Source organism: Chelon labrosus (genome assembly GCF_963514085.1).
Source record: "Chelon labrosus genome assembly, chromosome: 1".
NCBI lineage: Eukaryota > Metazoa > Chordata > Actinopteri > Mugiliformes > Mugilidae > Chelon > Chelon labrosus.
Genome location: NC_140337.1, coordinates 27751329 through 27772787, shown reverse-complemented (window position 1 = coordinate 27772787; position 21459 = coordinate 27751329). Strand labels below are relative to the sequence as shown.

Below are 21459 nucleotides of genomic sequence, written 5' to 3'. Positions count from 1 at the left end.
ATCCCACAGGCTAATGGAAATCATGAGGAAGCCGCAAGGAAGTCAACCACAACCAAATACCACCAGAGAGTGAGGCAGGTCCTGAAAAGTCTGCTAAATGGCAGGAACAAGATCCAAGCCATCAACATGTACGCAATACCAGTCATCAGATACCCCGCTGGGATCATAAGCTGGCCAAAGGAGGAGATAGAAGCCACAGACATCAAGACAAGAAAGCTCCTCACCATGCACGGAGGGTTTCACCCCAAATCCAGCACCCTGAGACTATACACTAAGCGGAAAGAGGGAGGCCGAGGACTAGTGAGCATCAAGGCCACTATCCAGGATGAAACATCAAAAATCCAAGAATACATCAGAAAGATGGCCACAAAGGATGAACTGCTAAGTGAATGTCTCAGGCAACTGAAATCCGATAAGAGTGCAGAGGAAGAGGAGCAGATCACCTGGAGGGACAAGCCCCTACCCGGCATGTACCACCGCCAAATTGAAGAAGTGGCTGATATCGAGAAGACCTACCAATGGCTAGAAAAGGCTGGACTCAGAGACAGCACAGAGGCACTGATCATGGCAGCACAAGAACAGGCCCTAGGTACAAGAGCCATAGAGGCCAAGATCTACAAGAGTAGATCAGATCCAAGGAGCAGACTATGCAAAGATGCCCCTGAAACAGTCCAGCACATAATAGCAGGGTGTAAGATGCTAGCCGGGACAGCGTACATGGAGAGACACAACCAAGTGGCTGGAATAGTGTACAGGAACATCTGTACCCAGTATGGAATAGAAGTACCCAAATCCCAATGGGCCGCACCAAAGAAGGTGGCTGAGAACAACAGGGCCAAGGTGCTGTGGGACTTCAGCTTCCAGACTGACAAACAGGTCCTGGCTAACCAACCGGACATAGTGGTGGTAGACAAAGAGCAGAAGAAGGTAGTGGTGATAGATGTGGCGATACCAGCAGACGCCAACATCAGAAAGAAGGAACACGAGAAAGTTGAGAAGTACCAAGGGTTGAAAGAACAGCTGGAGCAGATGTGGAAGGTCAAGGTGAGCGTGATCCCCGTGGTAGTAGGAGCACTCGGGGCAGTGACCCCCAAACTGGGGGAGTGGCTCCAACAGATCCCAGGAACAACATCAGAAGCCTCAGTCCAGAAGAGTGCAGTCCCAGGAACAGCTAAGATACTGCACAGAACCCTCAAACTCCCAGGCCTCTGGTAGAGGACCCGAGCTTGAGGATTACACAGATACCACCCGAGGAGGGTGAGAGGGACGTTTTTTTTTTTTATATAAAAAAATCAGAGACATTCACTGGGGGTGCTGTGAATCCACCACCTAGCTCCTCCCTGGTGCCACCACAGTAATCATCAAGAACATATTGACCTCTATGTTATCTCCTCTCCTGTGGCCCAGGTGGTGGTGGGGTTACCTTGGCTGAAAACTCATAACCCTCATGTGGACTGGGGTCACCACTGCCACGGTCACTGCCTCCCATTGGCGATCCTCGGTCCAGACTCCAGGAACCCCACCACACCGGAACCGATTAGATTGGTTAACGTACTCCAGGAATATCATGACCGCCAGGAGGTTTTCAGCAAGGACCAGGCTCTCTCCCTCCCTCCTCACCGCCCTCACGACCGCTCCATAGATCTCCTTCCAGGATCACTTCTCCCATCCAAGCATCTGTGCAACCTCTGCAAACCTGAGAAGGAGATTATGGAGAAGACTATCGCGGAATCCCTGGACGTTGGACTTATTTGGCCCTCTTCCTCGCCGGTGGGTGTGTTTTTGTTTTTTGTTTTTTTCTGTCAATCTACGTATTTATCCGTTATCAGGTTGATGGAATGTGTCTGTAGAATAACAGACAATGTACTGGCAGAAAATTACCAGTACTTCATCTGTTTTTTTGTTTTGTTTCTTTTCTACACAGTGTTTTTTCTTAGAGTGTACATGACTGCCCAGTTACAGCTAAAAGTGCCTATTTTTATGAGAAGATGGATACAGGCCTATAAGTTCTGCACGGTTTTGTATTTCTGAATTGTGTGAAATGGTCAAATAAAAATAGGTAATACAAAACGATTATGTGGTCACCAAGGTGAACTGGTTTAGTCTTGACTTCTAGTCGTGATTGACAGCGCTGGGTGATGGAAATCTGTTGATTGTCGAGTGTCAAATAAAAAGAGATGGACAGAAAAAGGTCAAAGCCATCAGATACCCAATGTAGGAAAAAAAGAAAAGATAAAGGTATGCTATGTTCTCTCTGTATGATTACAGTATCCATGTCATGAATGAAGTGCTAATGTTAATTGGTGGTATACGTTTGTTAGCCTTTTTGCTATGATGCTTGCAATGCTTATACAACAGTAATTCGTCTTAACAAACACCAGATACAATTTCACCGTAAGATTGTACTTTGCAACAAAACTGTTTCAAGTTCAGTTATTATTTATTTCCACGTTGGGTCCTGTAATTAGCCAACTGTATTTTCATATCTGTAGGTAGTTTCAACGATGAACATTTGCCATTTGCTACAACTCAATTTTGTGTCATAACATAGTTTAACCAGTCAGAACTAAAAGTGTACCAAGCATAGAATTCGAGGCAGTAACCAAAGAACTAATTGTTCCTCCCTGAAAGATAGATTGGTATAGCGTCTCATGACAGACACTTAGCGTGTAAGGGCATGTTTATTTAAATTCATGGATGTTCTTTTCGCGCGCGCTTAGATGCCCACGTTGAGACTAACATAAAGTCCATCCATATGTTTTAATGGAAGAATAAACTGGTTATATTGAAGAGAACTCTTTACATCAATCAATATGTCCACATGATTAGATAAATTCAAGGCTCCAGGGAAAAACAAATCAACTCCAATACAACGATAGAACAAACAAATGCAAATAAGTTTTATATCAAAGTCAAAATCCTTGACTTTTATTCCTACTCACTAATTTAACTAGAACTAATAAAAGTTAAACACAAATGACAAAAACAGCAGCATTATTCATCATGTGAAGCTTCAGCTTGAGACTAAAAGACACATTTTAACCAACTGTCCCTGAAGTGACTTCTGTCTATTTGACTTTAATCAACTCAGCAGTGGATCCAGAACCAAGAAAAAGTCCAGCATAGAGAGGCTGAGTGAATGTGGTCTGGACTCTGTGGAGGAGAGTCATGGTTTCAGAGACGCTGTAGAAAGACAGAATACCTGCTCTGTGATCCAGGTACACTCCTACTCTGGAGGAAACAGGACCTGAGACGGCAGTTGAGACTTTGTTGTGGAAAAATCTATAACTGTTTGTGTCACAATATAATGACCAAGATTTGTCATTGCCTCCAAATCCACATTCATGTGTCCTCCCTGCTCTGCTGATATTCTTGTATACAACTGCTACACCAACTCTTCCTCCTCTCCACTCCACCTCCCAGTAACAACGTCCAGTCAGACTCTCTCTACTCAGGACCTGCCACCAATCAGTGAATCTGTCTGGATGATCAGAATAAGACTGATGTTGTTTCATTAACGTTACTTTTCTGTTCCCCTCAGATAATAACAGCTTTGTGTTTGCTGTGTTTGGATCCAGTGTGATTTCACGTGAATATTTCAAGAATTCATCTCTGGTCTTTGGCTCTGGTTGTGGCAGTAAAACATCCACTTCAGTCACTGTCAGTGAGATGTTTGTCCATGTCTCTTTCAGAATGTCCTGTAGTTTCTCTCTGGTCTCTGTCACAGCTGCTTTCACGTCATCAAAGTACCTCAGAGGACGAATCTTGATGCTGGATGAGTGTGTAGACTCACTGGGTGGTGGCAGTGAGGGGTAGTTGTGTAGAAACTGGTTGTGATCCTCTGTGTTTAAGAGCTGCTTCAGCTCGGAGCCTTTCCTCTCCAGCTCAGTCATCTCCTGCTCCAGCTTCTCCTGAAGATCTTTGACTCGACTCTTTTCAGTTTCCTGCTGGGATCTGACCAGCTGCGTCACATCAGAGCTTGTTTTCTGGATGAGACGGATCATCTCAGTGAAGATCTCCTGACTGTCCTCCACTGTTTTATCAGCAGAGCCATTGATGGCCTTCAGCTCCTGTCCAAGCAGTTCCACATCTTTCTTTCTCTCCTGGATTCCCTGCAGGATTTCTTGTAGCATCACCTCCACCTCCTTCTGCTTTTCTCTCCTTTCTGCTGCAGCTGTGACTGTTTCATGGCCTTTATGTTCATCCATTGTGCAGACATAACAGATACTCTGCTGATCAGTACGACAGAAAATCTTCATCACCTCATCATGATAAGAGCAGATGTTCTCCTGGAGCTTCTTGGAGGGCTCCACCAGCTTGTGTTTCTTTAATGGAGCTGCATCATAGTGAGGTTGGAGGTGTTTCTCACAGTAAGAGGCTGGACAGAGCAGACAGGACTTGAAGGCTTTCCTCTTCCTCCCAGTGCAGACATCACAGGCCACATCTTCAGGTCCAGCATAGCAGTGATCAGCTGGAGCAGCTTGGAGTCCAGTCTTCTTCAGCTGCTCCACTAACTCTGCTAACATGGTGTTTTTCTCCAGGACAGGCCTCGGTATGAAAGTCTTCCTGCACTGAGGACAGCTGTAGATTCCCTTCTGGTCTTCTTCATCCCAGTGGCTTTTAATACAGTTCATGCAGTAGCTGTGTCCACAGTGTATAGACACAGGATCCTTCAGCAGATCCAGACAGATGGAACAAGAGAAAGTTTCTCTGTCCAGCTGAACTCCTTTCTGCTCCATTTCACCTCTCAGTGTCGACGACTGTGTGAGTTTCTGTTTGCTAGAAGTGAAACTAGTCTGAGCTCTGATCTGAACAACATGTGATTCTACAGTGAACTTTTTACAGCAGAGCACATTTAAAAACGTTGGTCAGCTAAATGTTTAGGTGGTAAAATGAGCTAAAACACAGTTTGATGACACATTTTCATGACTACTATAATTCACATACATTCGATGAAACAGAGAAAATAACCACTGCAGTGGTTTGATGTTAGTTTAGGTTATGCAACACACAGACACAGCGTCTCTTGCATGTTAAACTAACCACCCTTCCTCTAACCTGTCACCTCATAAAACTCTTATCACATTCCACACAGGCACTCAGCCAGCACATGGTCTGAGTGTCCCTACTCAGCAGCCTTCTTGTTTCCTTTGTGTTCAAGGCCTCAAGGACCCAGCGGCCATCTTGACACACCCACACCCACATAGAGGCACGTACACCTACACACACCTGTATAAAGTCCACTGTAGTTAGATAATATGTTTTGACCTTTGTTCTTGTTAATAAATGTCTTTTAAACATACCTGTCTGTTTAATGTTGCACAAGAGTGAATATTGCCAACCTCTACACTGTCAAGAACTCTAAATTCCTTTACCTTAAGTAGTTGTTAATGTGGTAATTTTGGTTATAGTCATTAATTATTAATCAGAAATCCAAATTCACAATTTAGTATATTTTATGGGACTGATTTGATTAATTTGGTATCTTTTCCCTTCTTAGAAGGGTGGTGCCCCGAGATGATCTAGTAATTCAGATTCAATTATTTAATAATAAATAATTGTTTTTTATAATTATTTATTATTCATGATAGCCAAACCCCAATATTGAGTGCCTTAGTACACAGGCCCAACATTACACATTTTCATGACTACTTTAATTCACATACATTCGATGAAATAGAGAAAATAACCACTGCAGTAGAAGTAAGAAAATCACAAACCCCTTCACCACATCCTTCTGTGTGAGGAACACTCTACGAGACGAAGGCAGATTATAATCCAAGTCTACCACAAAGAGAAGGACGTGAATGAATGCTCCAGATCTTTACCTGTTGATTGTAGTTCTCTTCTAGTTTCCTCCCTGTTGAAGTATTTCTAGATTATAAATATCTTCATGCAGAGTGAGACACCACTGAATAAACTCTAAGGATTGTTAAACATGGCCATCGTAGAGTAAAACTAAAGACTTCTTCCTCCTTCCTTGTTGTTATCGTCAGTGTTGCCTGACGTCAGGAAAGGTGCACTAGAACTGGTGCTTCATGGGAAATGCAGTTCTCCTGCTGCACAGTCTTCAAATGTCCAGGACTGTGTTTGTGTTTAACGTCTGTCATCCTTATAAGACAGTCACTGATCTGCAGCTTGAGGCCAGAATGCAACACAAATAATCTTTACCTTTAAATAATTGATTCATTGAGATAAATTCCTCATATTTGACATAAATAAATTGTTCATTCTGTCCTCACACTCATACAAGGACTTTTACTGAATACAAACCCATGAACCTCGTGGGCGTTTTGTCGTCAGCAGCTGGTGAAGGAAGGCGACGAGCTGATGGACTTCTTCTGCGAGGACAGAGAGACATTCAGGCTGGACGACTGCTTCGGCGTCTTCCACACCTTCCTTTTAGGAGGCTTCATGGCCTTCTTCACTCCATAAAACTGGACTAGAAGGCTTTCCATCTGTTCTGCATCTCTGATATGTACTGGGAGCTGGTCGGTTGGATGATTCGCTGCAGCTCATCCAGCACCTGAAAAATAGATTCAGATAAAGACAGAAAAAAAACTAGTCAAACATTCTGATGACTAATGTTCTTAAAAAAAAAAAAACGTGATCCAGTTCTCTGAAACAAGGGTAAGCCTCTAGAATCGTTGTTGCTCTGTCAGGACCAGGAAAGAGGTCTTCAATGTCATCTGGGGACAGTGAGGGGAGTAAGTCTTCTCCGATATTAGCAGCGGCAATATAGACAAATTAAAGTCAGGGCCAAGAAACAGAGGTTCTTCAGATTTTAACATAGATATTTTGTCAACACCTCTTGTACAATGAGCATTGTTTGGTCATTTTACTAATTTTTGCTACTTCTACTTCAAGAGCAGTACGTGAATATGACAGACTGTATTAATGTCTTACAAACGACCAGGTGCTGCTGTATTGTCAGTATTTACAGCCCCCAAATTTTAATAAGACTGAATAAGAATCATAATGTAACACCAGCCCGTTTTTATGTAGTTTAGCGCCTAAACGTTAGCGGCTAACCGTTAGCCTAAACGTTAACCTAAACGTTAGCCTAACCGTTAGTCTAACCGTTAGCCTAAATGTTAGCGGCTAACCGTTAGCCTAAACGTTAGCCTAACCGTTAGTCTAACCGTTAGTCTTACCTCCAAGCAGTACAGCACAAGGGTGATATGGGTGTAAGGCGGAAGTAGCTGGCGCTGGAGCCCGGTCAAACCAACCAATAGAAACTCTTCTCTCATCCACCAGCGTAGGCCCCGCCCATCAAGTGCACTTGAATTCGCAAGCAAAACTTTAGAATTTGCAATCGAAGAGGACTGATTTGCAAAAAAAAAAAGTATAACTCGCAAACAAAGAGGACTGATTTGCAAGCAAAGGTTTTTAACTTGAAAGCACAGAGGACTGATTTATAAGCAAAATGGTCGTATGTTTTTACTTAAAAAAATTACTTTTGATCTCAAAAAAAATATTTTTGATTGCAACTTACTCTTTTTTGCTCTCAAATCCCTTTTTTGGTTTCGAATCTATTCTATTTGATTGCATAATAAAGGAACTAAATTCTCTCCATACTGGTCCACTGTCTCCTCTCTCACCCTGCTCTTTCTATTGTGGCAATAAAGACTTAAAAAAAAGTGGAAAGCAACATTTTGAAACAGAATAGGAATACAGTAGTATTAGAATTTAACCAAAAAATCCTTTTTATGCTATCAATATTTTCTCTCAGCCAGAGACATTATAAGGACTTAAGTTATTTTCTCCTCACCTGCTGTGAAGACCCTCCGTGACCATCCCTGCTGCTGGCCTCTGGCCCACTTTCTCCTCCCTCACCCTGCTCTTTCTATTGTATAAAGATTTAAAAAATATGTGCAAAAAAATAGTGAGCACATGTTCAGTGCAGAAATTAAGGAGGAGTAGGTTTATAACTAGCTAACTCAACATGTTAAAAATGAATTAAGTGGTTGTAATGGCTGTAAAAAGAAGTTGATCATGTTTGACGGGAGTGTTGGCCGACCGAGCCAGGCTGGCTAACACCGTGTGATCAACAACCCGGTCGGCGTTTCTGGGAGGATGACGAGTGGTGGACCAGAAGGATTTTGTTGCTTTGGAGTTGTTGAAACGGAAATTTCCGGCGAGACCCTCGATGTATGTATCTCCGGCGAGGCAGGAGAGCGATGTGCAGGTGGAGGTGAAGAGTTGCCGGCGGAGGCTCAAACAGGTGACAGCGGAGGCGGAGGAGCTCAGCGGCCGTGTGTTGTAGCAAACCAGACACGGGTTGATGGAGAAAGGACAGGAGAGCCCAGGCTAATGCAGACCAGATGTAGATCTTGGTAGCCCACATTATGCTCTACGACGGCCACAAGGAGTCGTGAAGCCGGGTGGTGTGTCCAACAGGTAACTACAGGCTATTAGCCCGCTCACACACCAGTACACACAGGGACCATGTGAGTCCCCGCAGGTGATGTTCTAAAAATAGTGAGGTATATTTCAAAAGAAACATTCTGTGAAGTTAACCATTCATAGGATGAGGACCAAGGCAATGGTCAGTGTTTATGGTAGGGTTAGGAAATAGACGGTCCAACAGATTAAGAACAGAAGAAGAAAAGATAAGGAACAGTTGAAGGACAAGCAGTTAAAGGTTAGGTGTGAAAACGGCTGAATGTTTAGGTTAATGTTTGGAGACAGGAACTTTGGAGCTAGAAAATTACCTATTAAGCTGAGTTTAAAGATATCTTTTCCATGAGTAAGGAATTCTGTATGTTTTCCATATGGTGGAGCGATGACCTTATCACCTGATGTTATGCATTTAGATAAACATGTTGGGTATAAAAGGAGACGACCGGAGGAGATCGAGAGAGTCTCAATTTGGCAGAAGGGCTCTCCGAGCAGTTGCAAATGCTTGTATCAGATGCTGTGGTCTTTTGTAATAAACTTCATTATATGCAAGAGAGACAGTGTCAGCGGAGATCTTTTCCTTCATCATCTTCACATCATCACCGACAAATAAACAACAATAGCACTTGTCGCCACCGAGCGCCTCTAAAAATTTTATTTAATTGTGTCGCTGTTCTTTTTATATCAATAACACTTGCATTACTGTCGAGTTGAACGTGGTATTATTTAATATAAAATTATAAGTTATGTTTTATGTATATATGAACTCTGACCTCATCTGATGTCAAAGTTCAATATCACGCGCAAGACAAACCGCCATCTTTGTTTTTACCGATGTATGGAAGCGACCGCGGCTCCGTTGAGGAGCTAGATGAGGGTCTAACAACAGAAAGACATGGAAGTAAAGCTAAAGAAAACGAATCATGTTGTGGGACGTCCCAGTGAGTGGGAAGAAGTGTTATTTTTTACCACAGTAAAAGAAACGTGCGTATATCTCATTTATGGGGTTACTGTGGCAACGGCAAAGCGGCACAATGAGGAGAGACACTTCAGTTCAGTACGTGTCATGCTAGCTTCCATGCTAACTGCTAACTGCCCGCCTGGCAGCGCACTACGGGCGGGAAAAGGCTGTGAGTTAAAGACAGTGTCTTTACATGAGGCCGACGAAGAAGTCAAAAGACGTAAGGGAAGCATCATTTAGCTAAACGGATGTTTTTAGTGAAACGCCATGGCGACGTTAAACGTAAATATTGAACTAAAATGTGAAGAATGATTTGTTCTAAAAGTCTAACTAGGGTTGCTACCCGTCCCGTAAAATACGGAATCGTCCAATAGGGACGCGATTTGTTCCGTGTTTCCATAAATGTCCAAAACACATGTCTGTCTCACACACATCAACACTAAATCTAACAATAATGGTCAATGATTTTACCAGAAGATGACAGTTCATGGTCATAGCCTATTTTATTACACTACTGTGGTTTGATTGGTTGTTTAGGACAGTGGTGTCAAACCCAATCAGCGGAGCTAACCACGGGGCTAAGTTAGCATGCTAATGCTAATACCGTGTTAAACATGTTGCTGTTGTTTGGCTAACGGACACTTTCAGTGTGTCTGTATGTTAGCATGTATGCTAACAGACTGTCTGCTAACTGGTACAGCGTTACTGCGTCTCTGTGTCAGGATCTCCGTTAACATATTTTAGTATTTAGTTCTCTAATGCTTGTAGCAGAGCGACGCGCTGCCGTACCGATATGCTGAGCGGTTGCCAAGGCAACCATGAGACTGACGAGTTTGTCAATAAAGTTGGGAGGAGGAGCTAAATGACGTACCTACCTGACGCACGTAAAACACCTGCGGGTCAGTTGTGATAGATATAAATATTATCTACCCTGATACAGTTATGGGCCTTGAGTTTGACATGTGTGGTTTATGAATGATCATTTATTTAATATACAGTAGAATTAGACAATATAAATATTATATATGGTCATTTAAAAAAACAAATCATACTAATAGATTAACAGTTAATAAATAAATAAACCTGTATATATTTTAGTTCATTGGTGCAGATTTCATTAAAGATTTAATTATCCGTCATCAGTTTGACGTTTAATTGCCTGTTAATGTTCTTTAAAGGAAATAAAGTTTTAAAATAAATGGATTTGAATTGATTTAACCCTGACCTAAGATTTATCTGCAACCTTCTTTCTTAATTATTCTTTAACCTTAAACCATCTTATTCCATCCTCCCTGTTAGTATCACAAAGACCTCATTGAAACTCTGTGGTGTTTAAACTCTGTCAACTTTTATTAATTATTCAAGGAAACTTTATTAGAAGCACAAAAAAACAGCAACGAAGAATGTAGAAGAAAAAACCTTTAGATGCCCACGTTGAGACTAACATAAAGTCCATCCATATGTTTTAATGGAAGAATAAACTGGTTATATTGAAGAAAACTCTTTACATCAATCAATATGTCCACATGATTAGATAAATTCAAGGCTCCAGGGAAAAACAAATCAACTCCAATACAACGATAGAACAAACAAATGCAAATAAGTTTTATATCAAAGTCAAAATCCTTGACTTTTATTCCTACTCACTAATTTAACTAGAACTAATAAAAGTTAAACACAAATGACAAAAACAGCAGCTTTATTCATCATATGAAGCTTCAGCTTGAGACTAAAAGACACATTTTAACCAACTGTCCCTGAAGTGACTTCTGTCTATTTGACTTTAATCAACTCAGCAGTGGATCCATAATAAAGATAAAGTCCAGCATAGAGAGGCTGAGTGAATGTGGTCTGGACTCTGTGGAGGAGAGTCATGGTTTCAGAGACACTGTAGAAAGACAGAATACCTGCTCTGTGATCCAGGTACACTCCTACTCTGGAGGAAACAGGACCTGAGACGACAGCTGAGACATTGTTGTAGAAAAATAAATAACTGTTTGTGGAACAATATAATGACCAAGATTTGTCATTTAATCCAAATCCACATTCATCTGAGCTCCCTGCTCTGCTGATATTCTTGTATGTGACTGCTACACCAACTCTTCCTCCTCTCCTCTCCACCTCCCAGTAACAACGTCCAGTCAGACTCTCTCTACTCAGGACCTGAGGATAATCAGTGAATCTGTCTGGATGATCAGAATAAGACTGTTGTTGATTCATTCTTGTTACTTTTCTGTTCCCCTCAGATAATAACAGCTCTGTGTGTGCTGTGTTTGGATCCAGTGTGATTTCACGTGAATATTTCAAGAATTCATCTCTGGTCTTTGGCTCTGGTTGTGGCAGTAAAACATCCACTTCAGTCACTGTCAGTGAGATGTTTGTCCATGTCTCTCTCAGAAAGTCCTGTAGTATCTCTCTGGTCTCTGTCACAGCTGCTTTCACGTCATCAAAGTTCCTCAGAGGACGAATCTTGATGCTGGATGAGTGTGTAGACTCACTGGGTGGTGGCAGTGAGGGGTAGTTGTGTAGAAACTGGTTGTGATCCTCTGTGTTTAAGAGCTGCTTCAGCTCGGAGCCTTTCCTCTCCAGCTCAGTCATCTCCTGCTCCAGCTTCTCCTGAAGGTCTTTGACTCGACTCTTTTCAGTTTCCTGCTGGGATCTGACCAGCTGCGTCACATCAGAGCTTGTTTTCTGGATGAGACGGATCATCTCAGTGAAGATCTCCTGACTGTCCTCCACTGTTTTATCAGCAGAGCCATTGATGGCCTTCAGCTCCTGTCCAAGCAGCTCCACATCTTTCTTTCTCTCCTGGATTCCCTGCAGGATTTTCTGTAGCATCACCTCCACCTCCTTCTGCTTCTCTCTCCTTTCTGCTGCAACTGGGACTGTTTCATGGCCTTTATGTTCATCCATTGTGCAGAGATAACAGATAGTCTGCTGATCAGTACGACAGAAAATCTTCATCACCTCATCATGACGAGAGCAGATGTTCTCCTGGAGCTTCTTGGAGGGCTCCACCAGCTTGTGTTTCTTTAATGGAGCTGCATTATAGTGAGGTTGGAGGTGTTTCTCACAGTAAGAGGCCAGACAGACCAGACAGGACTTGAAGGCTTTCAGCTTCCTCCCAGTGCAGACATCACAGGCCACATCTTCAGGTCCAGCATAGCAGTGATCAGCTGGAGCAGCTTGGAGTCCAGTCTTCTTCAGCTGCTCCACTAACTCTGCTAACATGGTGTTTTTCTCCAGGACAGGCCTCGGTATGAAAGTCTTCCTGCACTGAGGGCAGCTGTAGATTCCCTTCTGGTCTTCTTCATCCCAGTGGCTTTTAATACAGTTCATGCAGTAGTTGTGTCCACAGGGAACAGTCACAGGATCCTTCAGTAGATCCAGACAGATGGAACAAGAGAAGGTTTCTCTGTCCAGCTGAACTCCTTTCTGCTCCATTTCACCTCTCAGTGTTGGTGACTGTGTGAGTTTCTGTTTGCTAGAAGTGAAACTAGTCTGAGCTCTGATCTGAACAACATGTGATTCTACAGTGAATGGAGCCTGTCAGCTCTCACACTTCACCACATGCTGGTTACACCCATCTTCAATGTAGAGATCTAAAGGGGAGGGAACAAGGAAACATGAGGAAATATGAGTGGAGCTGCTCCAGGAAGAGGGAGTGGTTATCAGACGTTGACTAATTCCAGGAAGAGAAACAGTTTGAAACTTTTTACAGCAGAGCACATTTAAAAACGTTGGTCAGCTAAATGTTTAGGTGGTAAAATGAGCTAAAACACAGTTTGATGACACATTTTCATGACTACTATAACTCACATACATTCGATGAAACAGAGAAAATAACCACTGCAGTAGAAGTAAGAAAATCACAAACCCCTTCACTACATCCTTCCGTGTGAGGAACACTCTACGAGACCAAGGCAGATTATAATCCAAGTCTACCACAAAGAGAAGGACATGAATGAATGCTCCAGATCTTTACCTGTTGATTGTAGTTTTCTTCTAGTTTCCTCCCTGTTGAAGTATTTCTAGATTATAAATATCTTCATGAAGAGTGAGACACCACTGAATAAACTCTAAGGATTGTTAAACATGTCCGTCGTAGAGTTAAACTAAAGACTTCTTCCTCCTTCCTTATTGTTATCATCAGTGTTGCCTGACGTCAGTAAAGGTGCATTAGAACTGGTGCTTCATGGGAAATGCAGTTCTCCTGCTGCACAGTCTTCAAATGTCCAGGACTGTGTTTGTGTTTAACGTCTGTCATCCTTATAAGACAGTCACTGATCTGCAGCTTGAGGCCAGAATGCAACACAAATAATCTTTTCCTTTAAATCATTGATTCATTGAGATAAATTCCTCATATTTGACATAAATAAATTTTTCATTCTGTCCTCGCACTCATACAAGGACTTTTACTGAATACAAACTCATAAACCTCGTGTGCGTTTTGTCGTCCGTCAGCACGCCACGTCGTCTCTGTGTTGGTTGCGCTGCAGTCGTCAGCAGCTGGTGAAGGAACGCGACGAGCTGATGGACTTCTTCTGCGAGGACAGAGAGACGTTCAGGCTGGACGACTGCTTCGGCGTCTTCCACACCTTCTGCTCAACGTTCACCAATGCCGTCAAGGTACGTTGGGTACATTGGGACGTTTAGGTTTAGGCTTTAGTACAGACACAGAGAGAAACTCAGCATCAGCTCCTCTTTAGTCCATGTTTGATATGACTTTAGATTTTCTGTGGATTTTATGACTTGTTTGCTTCTTGTTTGCTGGACAGTTTTATTTCCTTTTTGCTGGTGAATCAGTTTAAATGTTGAAGAAGTCTCAGTGAGATAATTAGATTCAAATAATGACGTGGCTTCACTTGTTCTGATTGTTCTTATCAAAAGGTTATTTGCTCCACAACATTTACATTTGACTCTGCTGACACCTAGTGGCCAAAGACAGAAACTGTCTCATTAGCTCAAAGTGCAGTAACTGACTTGACAAAACATTATGTAGGAGCCATTAATGCATTATATGTTTCTGTTAGTAGTAAGGTTAAGGGATATTGTTTGGGTTTTTGTGTTTATTAGGATATCGTTTATGTGATCATGTTTATGAGGGGGAGAGAGAGAGAGAGTGGGCGGGTCGTCGTATTTTTTGTGGACCGCTAATTTTCATTCATCACTCTGATTATTTTGGTTATATTTCAGAGCATGTTATCATGAGTTGATTATCTTTTGTTTGTTAAGAAACGGTTAAATTTAGAATTAAATATGAATTAGTTTACATCTTTATTAATTGTCACTGAGGGAGCATCCTGTATGTTCCCAAAGACTGGATCAGTTCAGATTCTCACTTGTATCTCAATAAAATTGGTGATGTCTCTGAATGTAGCTCTGTGGTTGCGTCTCTCCTGCATTTCACAGGCTACAGTAGTTACAGTAGTTTGAGAATCCATATGCAGTAAACACTTTATTTATCATAGCTACCATCCCTCCTGTTGAGACATGACAAGGTCCATGGCTCAGTAAAGCAGCATACTTAAATAAACTGTTGGCCTCTTGAAAACCTGCGCAGTCTGTTCGTATTTTGTGCCCATCCCCCAACATGTTTCACTGGTACTGGCAGCAGCAACATATCTATTCCCTGGGAAAGTCATCTTTTTGGAAAGTATTTGTTTTTGAGCTTGTTCAGAATGACCTCCTTGTCAAGTAACTTATATCACCAAAATATGTAAATTCAGCCATGTTAAGAATAAGAATAAAAAAAAAACTTTATTTGTCCCGCAATGGGGAAATTGCAGTTTGCAACAGCAAACAGAAAAGGCAGAAAAAATATCGAGTAAAAAGAGAAGGTTATAAAAGATAAATAATGAAATAGAATAGGGAAAAAAAAACTTCCATAGATTGAATATATTGCACAGACTGGTGTAACTGAGCGTCTCACCCGTCACTCCACCTGGCGCCTCCTCAGCTTTTACTCGAACAGGGTCAGTGAGATCTGCCGCCTCGTGCAGGTCTTCTTCAGGCGTCGTCAGTAACTTCTACTCCTCCTCCTCCTCCTCCTCCTCCTCAACATTGAGGAGGTCTCAGAGCATCAGGTCGTCTCATGGCTCACCTCTTCACAACCCAGCAGCTTCCCCTAACGGCCGCCAGTGGAACGACAGAGGCAGCTTCTCTGACAAATCCACTCATTCTAGGGACTCGGGCAAGGCCACCAGGCCGAGCTGGAGATAACAGGAAACAGTGTTTGCTGTGGCTTCTACTCCTTCCTTATTTACTGGAAGCAGAAGGGAAGTAAAAGGATACAGATTCTTTAAAGGTGATGCTTTTTCAAGATACTTTTGAGGTTGCTAATCCTTTAGGATCTGCAAAGCAAAAACACAAAGTATTAGCTGTCTACTTCACTCTGGGAAATTTACATCCACACCAGCGATCCACTGTTGATCAGATCCAGTTGGCACTGCTCTGTATTGAGAAAGACTAAATATTTTGGAGTGGATAAAGTTTTCACTCAGCTTGTGTCAGACCTGTGTGAGTTAGAGTCAAAGGGCATATCTGTTGATGGAAAGGCATATAAAGGTACTGTCGCATGCATCATGGGAGATAACCTGGGCTCCCACATGACTGGTGGCTTCACAGAACATTTCAGCTTTGCTCAGTACTTCTGTAGATACTGTCTGGCCACAAAAGCTGAATTTCAGTCTAACCCTCTCACAGTATTCACTCATAGGGATCCTGCTGGTTATAATGAGACGGTGCAGTTTTTAGAGCGTCACCCTGAAGTGACCATGCACCAGGGCATTAAAGGCAACAGCGTTTTCAACAAACTGTCCCATTTCCATGTATGTCAGCCAGGACTGCCACCCTGTCTAGCACATGACCTGTTTGAGGGTGTGGTTGACCATGATGTAGCATTGTGTTTGCAGTTCTTGATTCAAACACAGAAGTGTTTTGGTTACGAGTTGCAAAACAACAGAATCAAAACCTTTTCTGGTGAAAGCAGCGATAAGCCAAATGCTGTTCCCAGTAAGGGAGGAAAGCTTGGAGGCCATGCAGCCCAAAACAGGTGGCTGCTAAGGTTCTTGACTATTTCAGTGCATGACACAATTGAAGATGCTGACAGTGCTGTATGGCAACTTGTACTTCATCTGAGGGAGGTTGTTGAATTTGTCCGTGCACCTTGCCTTTCACAGTCACAGATTGCTTACATGAAGGTTCTGATCGAAGAGTATGTGGAAATGAGACAAGAGCTGTTTCCACATGTAAGTCTTAGACCAAAACATCACCATCTGCTTCACTATGCTGACTTGAGTTGTTGATACAATCATGCCGACTTTCGTGAATTCGGGCTGCAGGGGGCGCTACAACCACTACATGTTTATATCTCACAAACCACCACAGTAAACTGCTTGACTATAATAATCTGTGGATGACTCCGTACAAGTCCACGAAGTTTCGTGCAATACGGTCTATAGGGGGCGCTACTGGTGACTTATGTCTCTGCGTTCTGCTTGGAGACGACTTCGCCACGGCATGGACCCCTTTATGATCGCTTGCAATCATCTAGTTTTGTTTTTATGTTTATTACATGGATTTGTTTGATTGTTTTCCACTATAGATAAATAAAAATAGAATCATATACGATACAATATTCACAGCATTGTGGGGTAAAGCAGTTATTATCCCCGTCATGTTGTCGTGTATTACTGATAAGACATGACCTAAAGATGGTGTTGTGATTCAGCCGCTTCATTTCCACCCACGGGGTGTTAGCTGCTCAGGGCCCATCACCTCCTGACGGCGGAGGAAGAGCTGAGGCTCAGTCGGCCGGCTTGGTCCACTCGTCTCAGGAAACACTGTGTCATGCTCCGCTGTGGTCGTTAGAGAGAGATGTTCATGTGTTTGACTAGTTCCACCTGTACAGTGATTGACACTTGACTCTAGGGTTGTGGGTTTGATTCCGATATTGACAGAGGCCATGTAGCTATGATGGAGCCACAGATTGAAGTCTTATTATTTTGTTCTCTTCTTCATCTGTTATTAATCAGGCCTTCTGTGTACATTTGAGGGGAACTTTGAAAATTCTTCAACGTATTTCTATTCGATACATTTGAGTTTGTTCACGTAATGTAAACGTCAAAGTTCTGGAGTATAAGAGTATTCATTCATCTAAACCTTGTCTGCATGTTGCTCTGTATTACAGTTTAATTCATTTAAATGCATGTGTCGCTAAAATACTTTTACGTTTCCTTATAATTTTCCTGGGAATAAATCCTGGCCATTGGTCCACCCAACCACCCAAGGAGGTTTTAGCCAAGACAGCCAAAGATTGACATTAATCACACACAAAACTGAAACCACTGAAACTTCTGTTATCCGGTAATCATCCAGTGGCAGCTCCAGATATTTTCTGTTGCAGGTGCTATGGGGATGCTCAACACTTAAGAGAAGGTGCTTTGAATTTTGGTGTGTTTCATTATGGAGGTTGGATCGGACCACCCTTGGTATATATACAGACACGTACACACCCGCATTAACTATACTCGTTCCGCGAATATATGTAAAATTATTCAACACAAGTAGGGTTGCCAACTCCCTGAAAACTAAATAAGGGACACCTCAAAAGTTGTTGCTTGTCTTCCAGTATCTTCTTCGCAAGCAATACTACCTCAATGCGTACTTTTGTTTCTAAATACGGAACGATTCCCGCTGTCATCTCATTGGTCTCAGAGCAGGAGACGGCCTGGGAATAAGTAAATTTTCATATAAAGCGCCCTGTTATTCATTCATTCATTCCATTGACATTTTACACACTATTGATTCTCACGGTAATACAGGACAAAGTGCGTCCCGTTTCAGCAACGGAGCAGCAAACAGCAGCAACAGAAGGCAACAGACACTGTGCACGCTTCGGCCTAAAATGCTCTGATCTCGAAATCACACAGCCAGTTACCAACACTAGTCTAATGATGAATAATTGCTAATATCACCTGCAGCACAAACCGTAACATTAGCATCCTCAATGGAAACCACCGCCGGCGATTCTCCTTCGTCTTCATCACTGGATTTTCTTGTTCCTGGGGCTCTGTGACGACGAGCAGCGTGTTTGCACCATCACAGTCTCGTTTCCATTCAGGTTGTGACTCAGAACGTGGACGTTTAGGGAGCATTTACTTTGCTAAATTTCCACACTTGCTATCAAAAACCAGCTGCCATACCTTAAGGTCAAAGGTTCACAGCGCGCTGCGCCCATTGGCCAGAGAAGATCACCTGTTTGGGCCTCGTGTTTTTTATTTTTATAAAAAAAACATCCCTCTCACCCTCCTCGGGTGGTATCTGTGTCATCCTCAAACTCGGGTCCTCTACCAGAGGCCTGGGAGTTTGAGGGTTCTGCGCAGTATCTTAGCTGTTCCTAGGACTGCGCTCTTCTGGACTGAGGCTTTTAATGTTGTTCCTGGGATCTGTTGGAGCCACTCCCCCAGTTTGGGGGTCACTGCCCCGAGTGCTCCTACTACCACGGGATCACGCTCGCCTTGACCTTCCACATCTGCTCCAGCTGTTCTTTCAACCCTTGGTACTTTTCAACTTTCTCGTGTTCCTTCTTTCTGATGTTGGCGTCTGCTGGTATTGCCACATCTATCACCACCGCCTTCTTCTGCTCTTTGTTTACCACCACTATGTCAAGTTGGTTAGCCAGGATCTGTTTGTCAGTCTGGAAGCTGAAGTCCCACAGCACCTTGGCCCTGTTGTTCTCAGCCACCTTCTGTGGTGCGGCCCATTGGGATTTGGGTACTTCTATTCCATACTGGGTACAGATGTTCCTGTACGCTATTCCAGCCACTTGGTTGTGTCTCTCCATGTAGCATCTTACACCCTGCTATTATGTGCTGGATTGTCTCAGGGGCATCTTTGCATAGTCTGCACCTTGGATCTGATCTACTCTTGTAGATCTTGGCCTCTATGGCTCTTGTACCTAGGGCCTGTTCTTGTGCTGCCATGATCAGTGCCTCTGTGCTGTCTCTGAGTCCAGCCTTTTCCAGCCATTGGTAGGTCTTCTCGATATCAGCCATTTTTTCAATTTGGCGGTGGTACATGCCATGTAGGGGCTTGTCCCTCCAGGTGATCTGCTCCTCTTCCTCTGCACTCATCGGATTTCAGTTGCCTGAGACATTCACTTAGCACTTCATCCTTTGTGGCCATCTTTCTGATGTACTCTTGGATATTTGATGTTTCATCCTGGATAGTGGCCTTGATGCTCACTAGTCCTCGGCCTCCCTCTTTCCGCTTAGTGCATAGTCTCAGGGTGCTGGATTTGGGGTGAAACCCTCCGTGCATAGTGAGGAGCTTTCTTGTCTTGATGTCTGTGGCTTCTATCTCCTCCTTTGGCCGGCTTATGATCCCAGCGGGGTATCTGATGACTGGTATTGCGTACATGTTGATGGCTTGGATCTTGTTCCTGCCATTTAGCTGACTTTTCAGGACCTGCCTCACTATCTGGAGGTATTTGGTTGTGGTTGACTTCCTTGCGGCTTCCTCATGATTTCCATTAGCCTGTGGGATACCAAGGTACTTGTAGCTGTCTTGGATATCACTATGTTGCCCTCTGGTAGGTCGACCCCTTCAGTTCTGATCATCTTGCCTCTCTTTGAGACCATCCAGCCACACTTGTCCAATCCGAATGACATCCCTATGTCGTTGCTGTAGATCCTGGTGGTGTGGATCCGTGAGTCGATTTCTCTCTCATTCCTGGCGTACAGCTTGATGTCATCCATGTAGAGCAGGTGGCTAATTGTTGCTCCACTTCAGAACTGGTACCCGTAACCACTCTTTCTGATGATCTGACTGAGGGGATTCAGGCCTATGCAGAACAGCAGTGGTGATAGTACATCTCCTTGGTATATGCTGCATTTGATGTTGACTTGGGCAATTGGCTTGGAGTTGGCCTCTAGGGTTGTCTTCCACATTCCCATCGAGTTCTGGATGAAGGCCCTTAGGTTCCTGTTGATCTTATACAGTTCCAGACATTCCAGTATCCATGTGTGTGGCATTGAGTCTTTCTTGTAGTTGATCCAGGCGGTGCACAGGTTGGTCTGTCTGCTCTTACAGTCTCGGGCGACTGCTCTATCGACCAGTAACTGGTGCTTGGCTCCTCTGGTGTTGCTACCAATTCCCTTCTGAGCCCCGCTCATGTATTGAGCTACATGCTTACTCATCTTAGCCGCAATGATACCTGACAGGGCTTTCCATGTTGTGGAGAGACAGGTTATTGGCCCGTAGTTGGATGGGATAGGCCCCTTCTGGGGATCCTTCAGGAATAGGACTGTCCTGCCCTGGGTTAGCCACTCTGGGTGGGACCCATCCCTTAGCAGCTGGTTCATCTGTGCTGCTAGGTGTTCATGGAGTGCTGTTAGCTTCTTCAGCCAGTAGGCATGGATCATATCGGGTCCTGGTGCTGTCCAGCTCTTCATCTTTGACACTCTTTCTTGGATGTCTGCCATTGAGCTGGTTACTGGTTCTTGTTCTGGGAGGTGTGTGTATGTTATCTCCTCTCCTGTGACTCAGGTGGTGGTGGGGTTACCTTGGCTGAAAACTCATAACCCTCATGTGGACTGGGGAACATCCACGATACAAGGATGGCGTCACCACTGCCACGCTCACTGCCTCCGGTTGCCGTTCCTCGGTCCAGACTCCAGGAACCCCACCACACCAGAACCGATTAGCTTGGTTAACGTACCCCAGGATTATCATGACCACCAGGAGGTTTTCAGCAAAGACCAGGCTCTCTCCCTCCCTCCTCACCGCCCTTATAACTGCTCCATAGATCTCCTTCCAGGATCACTTCTCCCATCCAAGCGTCTGTACAACCTCTGCAAACCTGAGAAGGAGACTATGGAGAAGACTATCACGGAATCCCTGGACGTCGGACTTAATTGGCCCTCTTCCTCGCCGGTGGGTGTAGTTTATTTATTTATTTTTCTTCTGTAAATCTACATATTTATCCGTTATCAGGTTGATGGAAGGTGTCCGTAGAATAACAGACAATGTACTGGCAGAAAATTACAGAGTTGTTTAGAGTTTTTTCTTAGAGTGTACATGACTGTCCAGTTACA

The 21459-nt window shown here is 43.5% G+C and overlaps 1 protein-coding gene across 1 annotated transcript; it reads right to left on the bottom strand.

Annotated features, from left to right (window-relative positions):
• Positions 1 to 1502: 1502 nt before the first annotated feature.
• LOC311492118 (uncharacterized protein) lies at positions 1503 to 12805 on the bottom strand (the record flags this gene model as incomplete). Its single annotated transcript, XM_084550287.1, has 2 exons — positions 1503 to 4745; positions 11147 to 12805. The coding sequence occupies 2 exons, from the start codon at positions 12803 to 12805 to the stop codon at positions 3069 to 3071; spliced, it is 3336 nt and encodes a 1111-aa protein (XP_084406413.1). The 3' UTR covers positions 1503 to 3068.
• Positions 12806 to 21459: the final 8654 nt, after the last annotated feature.